This window comes from Gymnoscopelus braueri, assembly GCF_963280865.1.
Source record: "Gymnoscopelus braueri genome assembly, contig: SCAFFOLD_575, whole genome shotgun sequence".
Taxonomy (NCBI): Eukaryota; Metazoa; Chordata; class Actinopteri; order Myctophiformes; family Myctophidae; genus Gymnoscopelus; species Gymnoscopelus braueri.
Genome location: NW_027660595.1, coordinates 1 through 7,617, shown reverse-complemented (window position 1 = coordinate 7,617; position 7,617 = coordinate 1). Strand labels below are relative to the sequence as shown.

General features: G+C 42.7%; 1 protein-coding gene across 1 annotated transcript; it reads right to left on the bottom strand.

The window, feature by feature from the left end:
* Positions 1-210: 210 nt before the first annotated feature.
* LOC308081405 (ephrin type-A receptor 3-like) lies at positions 211-5,570 on the bottom strand (the record flags this gene model as incomplete). Its single annotated transcript, XM_080457776.1, has 4 exons — positions 211-469; positions 1,193-1,356; positions 4,183-4,618; positions 5,311-5,570. Coding segments are annotated over 4 exons (1,119 nt in total), but the record flags the coding sequence as incomplete, so codon positions are not given.
* Between the last annotated feature and the right edge of the window lie 2,047 nt (positions 5,571-7,617).

Genomic DNA, 7,617 nt, shown 5'->3' with positions numbered 1-7,617 from the left:
AGTATCGTTGTGTAAAACAACTTCACAGTATATTCTAATAAAGCAGATAAGGTACAGTATAGGTGCCTTTCAGGCATAATAGTGCAAGAAAAGGACGATATGTGCTGCGAGATTGTACATCTGTAAAAAAAAAAAATTACATTTTTGAAAGGTCTTGAAAAGTGTGAACACAACTGATTTAGAAGGCATTTGTAGAATCGGCCTCAGGTCTTAGGGGGGGCCTGGAGAACGTGGTGCGCACTGGGGCCCTATGGTCTTAGGGGGGCCTGGAGAACGAGGTGCGCGCTGGGGCCCTATGGTCTTGGGGGGCCTGGAGAACGAGGTGCACGCTGGGGCCTTATGACTGCTGGGATGAGGTGCTATAGGGTAAGGGTAGGGGGGCGGGGGGGTAGGGGGTGGCTGTTGGTGCAGCTGTCCCACTCCGGGGTAACATAAGACCTTATTAGAGTCCATTAGTCCCTCTCTGAAACTAATAAGAGATTGTCAAATACATAGAAACATTCACACAAAGCCCCCCCCCCCCCAGACAGAGGGAGGGTAGGGGTCACATCATGGAGCCCCCCTGGTTGCCTATGTGTCTTTGTGTTCACATTGTCATTTTTGTCCCATCCAGATTGGAATGAGATTGGTTTCTTATCACGTCTGAACACCTTGAATCCATGGGAACCGATTTCCGTGACTCAGATTTGAACCCACTGTCCTGGATGATTTTTAAATCAGATTTCTACATTTGTGTTGGAGACTGATGCCCGAATAATACTTTGTCGTGGGTGACGGTGTCTCTCACCGAGAATAGCGGTTCTATGAGTTCACAACATGTCACATCACAACGTGATGTGAGCTTGAGTCAATGTACTTATAGTTACTCTCCCACCGCTGCTATTTGAATATCGATGTTGTCGGTCAAAAAACGTAAATTACAGAAAAAAATAACAGATCTTTGAGCTCAAAACATGTAGCATTGAGATGCGTTTTGAGCTTGTAGATCGGCAATTTTTGCCATTTTTGAATTTTAATCGTGCAAAGTAACCGTTCCACCCGACAGCGACAATATGTTTTTCGACATTCCTCAGCCTCATGAAGCCCTTTCTAAACCTGAGGAGTAATCCCCCCATCGCCCCCCAAATACCAGCAGCTCATTCTGAGAGCCGCTGGTGAAGGCATTTTGAATATTATATTCTAGGAGCGATACAAACTCTTCAACCCAACAGCTGTGGCAGAGTCACTCCCTCCTGTCTCTCTGCTGTCTGGAGGGTGGTGAGACGGGCTGGCTGGGGGGGCCCCCCAGGGACAGAGGGGTTTCCCTGCAGGGCCCCTGGCGGCAGGGGTCAGGACCTGGGAGTGACTGTCTTTGATCTTTAATTAACACCGGGGCATGGCCCAGGAGAGCAGAGGAGAGAGACAGAGCGATCTGCTAATTAAGTACGAGAGTATAAGCGACAGACAGAGTGAAAGGCAAGTGGTGTAAAGTAACTAAGTACATTTACTCAAGTATTGTACTTAAGTACAATTTGTAGGTATTTTTTACTTTACAGGGGTATTTCCAATTGTCTATACTTTTACTTCTACTCCACTACATCTCAGAGGCATTTTCAGATATAAATTATGTTATTATGAAACATAGCCTATTTGAAAATAGCTGATCTACAAGCTCAGTGAGTACACAAGAATTGGCATCCAAATATACTTTAAGTACCAAAAGTAAAGTACTAAAATGTTTGAAATTAGCAATAACAGAATACGTTCGGTGCCGGGAATCTCACCGTTAAGCTCCATTGTGCTGTTAGACTCCATGACGAGCGATCCATTTTGCCCGATGGTCCTGGCTAACGGCTGGAACGATAACATCTTTCACGCGGGTCACAATGGCGGAGCGATCGCGGATACAAAATGAGTTGTTTCGGAGTTATAGGGGTTTTAGAGAAGGAAATAGAACGGAAGCGGATGGGGAGCCATGTTTTTGACATGGTGATCCATCTGGCCCTTCCTTCTCAGAATCGCCTAGGGTGATCCCAGAGCTGCTCTAGCCCCTCCCGCGTGGAAATAAACGAAAAAATGCAAAAAGATTAAAAAAACTTATTTATAAATTTGGCACTCCACGGGTGTATTTGCAAAACCGTATAAATACGGTTTTGGCACTCAATGTGTTAAGTAAAACATGCAAGTACCTTTTCCACCACTGGTGAAAGGCCTGTCTGAAACAAATTGATGCAGATGTCGGGCAGAAACACTTTTTGTGAGCTTGTCGATCTGCTATTTTGGCTAATCTTCGAAGGATTTTGAAAGTGAAAGTGGTTAGGTGTGTCTGTGGTTTTTGTAAATATTGAACCAATGAAAAGACAAATAATAACTACATTGGATCCATTGGACCATGGGTTATTTTTTCCCCTATTTCTTGAAAGGTAACAGTTTTGGACATGACACGGTTTCCACCCGACAGTGACACAATGTAACAGATGTTCAGAAAGGACAGACAGACAGACAGACAGACAGACAGACAGACAAACAGAAAGTACGAGAAGAGTTTTGCGTTTGGTTGAAGACAGAAGTGTGTGAGTGAGTCCAGTTTCACATTTGGTTACGATCGCTACAAAGCTGTTTTCGAGTACGATGTCCCTCAGGCATACAGACACACAGAGAGGTCCAACTTCACCAACACCAACACCCTCGTCCCAAACACTCCATCAAACCCCCCCCCCCACACACACACACACAGCAAACTCTCCTCTCCTCTTGTTGACCTCTCACCCATTAACCCCGATCCTGACCACCACACTTCCCAAATACCTCCCCCGTAGGCCAGCTGATGAAGTGACACAGGACACACACACACACACACACACACACACACACACACACACACACACACACACACACACACACACACACACACACACACACACACACACACACAAAGCCAAACATATGGAAGCATGCACACATCCGCCAACACTATAGTAAGACTCTGATGCGACTGCAAAACACATGTTTTGTATGCACGAGTGTGCACACGCATGCACACGCACACACACACACACCACACACACACAGGTTTTCCCTGGCTGCAGATTGCAGACACGCATGAGGCGTACAGTCTTTTCATCAAAGGTGTGATCTACTATAACGCTCAGCATTATGCAGTCTGCCATGTTTTCAAGCGCAATGCAAACTCCTTCTGATGTCGGGGTTCGGTCAGGTGAAGAGTCAGGACACGAGTTCCGAGAAAAGGTTCTGAGACCGTCCATCTGAAGCTCGGAATGACGGTCAATTGTAGTTATATATCGCCTGCATGTATGAAGAAACGTTCTGGACATCAGAAAGAGTATGTATCTTGCTTAACCAAACAAATAAACTAATATAATGCGGGGTATTCGAACCCAGGTCTCCAACGCAGAAAGGTACACTAAAGTCAAACATCTTAAGGTGTCTCTCCACCACTTCTGACTACTTCAGACTACAACAGACTGGTAGTCTGTTGGCAAAAGTTGGCATTTAGTTCAGAACAAACTGTCGCTCTTACACATTGTTGTGAAACACTGGCAGGCTGGCCTGTTAGTGTTGCCAGGTCTGCTTGTTATAAGCGACTTTGGGCTTGTTTTCCTGTAAAGTCGCTTGTAAATATTCATAGTTGCAGGTTGCTTTTGTTAAGCTTGTTTCTGATGTGTAGTTGCTTATTTGGGCTTGCTTTCAAGATTATTTTGAAAATAGCTGATATAATAGGGCTCAAGTGGTGAACACTGGTCGCTTCTTTTGGGCTTGTTTTCATATACCTGGTCGCTTGTTTCACTCACAGAATCTGGCAACACCGAAGCCGTCTCGGACCAAAACCTTTGCCCCCCTCTTCACTACCCCACGGCTCTACTAGTCGGTACAAAGAACTGAACATGATCGGGTTTCTCTGAGTCGGGTCGATAGAGGTTCCGAACCTACGGAACGATGCTATCCGACAACAATTTGTCGACAGCAGATGCTTTCCAACGCTTTCCGACGCAGAGCTCGGCCCAAACTCGGTGCTGTGGAGAGCTGCCTTTATCCACTAGCCTAAAGGGGATATATTAGACTTCATGGTCTTCAGGCATATGGGCTCTGAGCCACAAAGAACAAAGCAAATCAAACCAGGGCCGGGCGCATGAATTAAAAAAAAAAAATTAAAATCACATTCAACAATGAACAGTCTCTTACTTTGACAGGTGCTGCCGCGGTCCTCGTAGGCCCGGCTCGCACAGGCACTTCCCGATTGGGCACCAGCCACTCGCCCTCCGTGCTGCAGTACATGCGCGGCGCCTCCGTGCTGCAGTACATGCGCGGCGCCTCCTCCTCCTTGGAGTGGTTGACGCACGAGCCCTTCACCTCCACCAGGGACTGCGAGTCCGTGGGTATGGTGTCGGGGAAGGAGGCCAGGTTGCGCACGGTGCGCGGGCACTTCTTGAAGTAGACGCGCACCGACACCAGCGCCACGCAGGCCCCAACGTCCTGGAAGGCCAGGTAGAAGCCTTTGCGGCTCATGGGGCCCACCTCGCGCACCTCCGTGTTCAGCTTGAGGATGCGGTCGCCCAGGTCCATCTGGGTGAAGCTCTCGTCGGCCGCGATGGTGTCGATCTTGGAGAACTGGTGCTCCCTGCAAAAAAAAAGGTTGTTAAGAGTTAAGTCTAAGTACTCTTTTGTTAAATTGTTTTACATAAGTAAAAGTATCAATACTGCAGTACAGAAATACTACTGTTACAAGTAAAAGTAAGTTATTCAAAATTTACTTGAGTAAAAGTACAAAAGTATTGGTATCAAAATGTACTTAAAGAACCAAAAGTAAAAGTACTCATTGTGCAGAATGTATAAAAATATTTTGAAAATATCAGATCTACAAGCTCACAATGCATCGCGACGCATTGTGAGCTTGTAGATCGGCTATTTTCAAATGGCAAAAATGTATAGGGCTGAAGTGGTTAATGTATGTTTTGTGATAATCTAAATCTACAAAATAACTAGTAACTAAAGCTGTCAAATAATTGAAGTGGAGTAAACACGATGCGATGCGTTGTGAGCTTAGTAGATCAGCTATTTCATAAAATAGGGCTAAAGTGGTTAATGTATGTTTTATAATGTAATAAGTTATATCTGCAAAGTAACTAGTAACTAAAGTTGTCAAATAATTGTAGTGGAGCAAAAGTACTGAAAATTGGACGTACTCAAGTAAAGTAAAAAATACCAAAAAATGTTACTTAAGTACAGTACTTGAGTTCCACCAATGTAAATCGTATAACATGATCGTCAGAGATCATGAAAACTTCATAACTGTAATAATAATAACCGTGCCTGAAGTGTCCCTGGTCTCCAGGGTCCTCATCGCTCTCCTGGTACAACAGGTTGAAGGTCTCCTTGCAGGTGCCCAGCACCAGCGGGATGGAGTTGCAGTCCCTCAGTGTGAACTTGAGCTCCACGTAGACCTTCTGGGCGGAGCGGCGTGGGATCCAGTTGGTCCTCAGCCAGTTGTTCTGGCTGTACTCCATCACGTTGCACACCTGGAAGGTGCGGATGGGCGTGTAGTGCTCGTCCACGCCGCTGATCTCCTCCCACTGAGAAGAGACAAGGAGAGAGAAAGGCTGGGTTATAATAGTTAAAGGTAGGGTAAGTGATATTTTTTTGGTTAAAACAAAAAGTATTTTGTTAAAAGGTTAAAATACTATATTCTGATAGTAATCATTGCTATAGAGTGTTTTTTCAGTAACAGATGTCTCCCTGTCTTTCCACCTCTTTAATAAACAGAAAATACATTTTTCGGTAGGTGTCAAAATCTCAGCTAATCACGAGAAAGTACCCATTTTTAAGCTTAATTTGTATAGTGTTCCAGTTCCAATTTTGCCTGCTCATTTCTTAGTGTCATCACTTCCAATTTCACTTGTTTAATCTATATCCTGATTGAGATAATATATCCTGGTTGGATAAAATTGGAAATGAAACTGAAACTGAAACAAAAATGCATTTTCTGTTTAATAGAGAGCTGGAGAGACAAGGAGACTCCTAATACTGAACAAACACTCTATAGCTATGAGTACTATCAGAATATAGAGATATTTAACACTTATTTTAACCAAAGCAAATCACTTACCCTACCTTTAACTAAAATAATTAAATAACGAAAACTAGGAATAAAAAAAATAACATTTTAGTTATGGACATACAAAATAAAAAAGCGAGGCTTTACAAAACAACAATAACTAACTGAAACTGTATTGTGTGCAGTGGTGGGAAAAAGTACTCACATGTTTTACTTAAGTAAAAAAATTATCAATACTGCTATGTAGAAATATTCTGTTACAAGTAAAATTCCGGAATTCAAAATGTACTTGAAGTAACCAGTAACAGAAGTAAAAGTACCCATTATGCAGAATGTCCCAGTTTACAAGTTTTCTAATGTATAAAAATCTTTTGAAAATAGCTGCTCTACAAGCTCACAACACGTCGCAATGCGACACGTTGTGAGCTTGTAGATCAGCTATTTTCAAATGGCCGAAATGTATATAGGGCTGAAGTGGTTACTGTATGTTTTGTAATAATAATCAACAACAAAGTAACTAGTAACTAAAGTTTTCAAATAATTGTAGTGTAGTGGATATTTGGATCCGAGATGTAGTGGAGTAGAATAAAAATAAATTGGAAATACTCCAGTAAAGTAAAAGTACCTCAAAATTGTACTTAAGTACAGTACTTGAGTAAATGTACTTGTAATGTAGGCTAGTTAATCTAGCTGGTTGGGGAGTTGTGACCACTGTGGTAAAAATGCAGAGGCTTCTTCTCCTCTTTGAGGGTGTTTATTATAAAACTGGGTTACAGAAGACTGTCCAAAAACAGTCCAGAATTGCAAATAATAAAACAATAAGTATCTTCAATGGTACAGTCCAGAACACAATAAAAAACGGAAGAATATGTGTGACAGAAAGTAGCTCTTCACTCCTCAAATGCTTCTAACAGACTGAGCTAAAGCCCTACTAATATACACACCTGGGCTTCACTAAATTGAACACACCTGACCCTGTAATGTAATTAGCTGCCAGTCCCTCTCTCTAGGCTGAACACAATTATCAATCAAGTGATACAATACACATGAAATCAAACTGACCCACATAGCTAAATAGAAAGGAGTCCTTCATCACATACTTACTTTACACCACTGGTTAACTAAAAATAATTAAATAATAATAATAATAATAAATAACGAAAAGTATTTTAGTTCATAGACATAAAAAATCAAAAAGCCAGGCTTTACCAGACAACGATAAATAACTGAAACTTTATTGTGTGTTTACCAAACTAGACAAAACAAACTAAAGCCATAGAGAAATGTCCTTAGTCTAAATGTTTGTCTGTATACAATAGCTCACAACGTGCCACGATGCGACGCATTGTGAGCTTGTAGACTGGCTAAAGAAAGGAAGAAAGAAAGAAAGAAAGAAAGAAAGAAAGAAAGAAAGAGGGGTGGGAGAAAGAGAGACATGGGAGAGGACAAAATGAAATTAGAGGGGGAGATGGAGGGATGGGGGAGACGGAATAGACAGGGAAAGGAAGAGAGGAAAACAAAGGAGAGAAAGAGGGATACAGGGAGAGGACAGGATGAAAGGAACA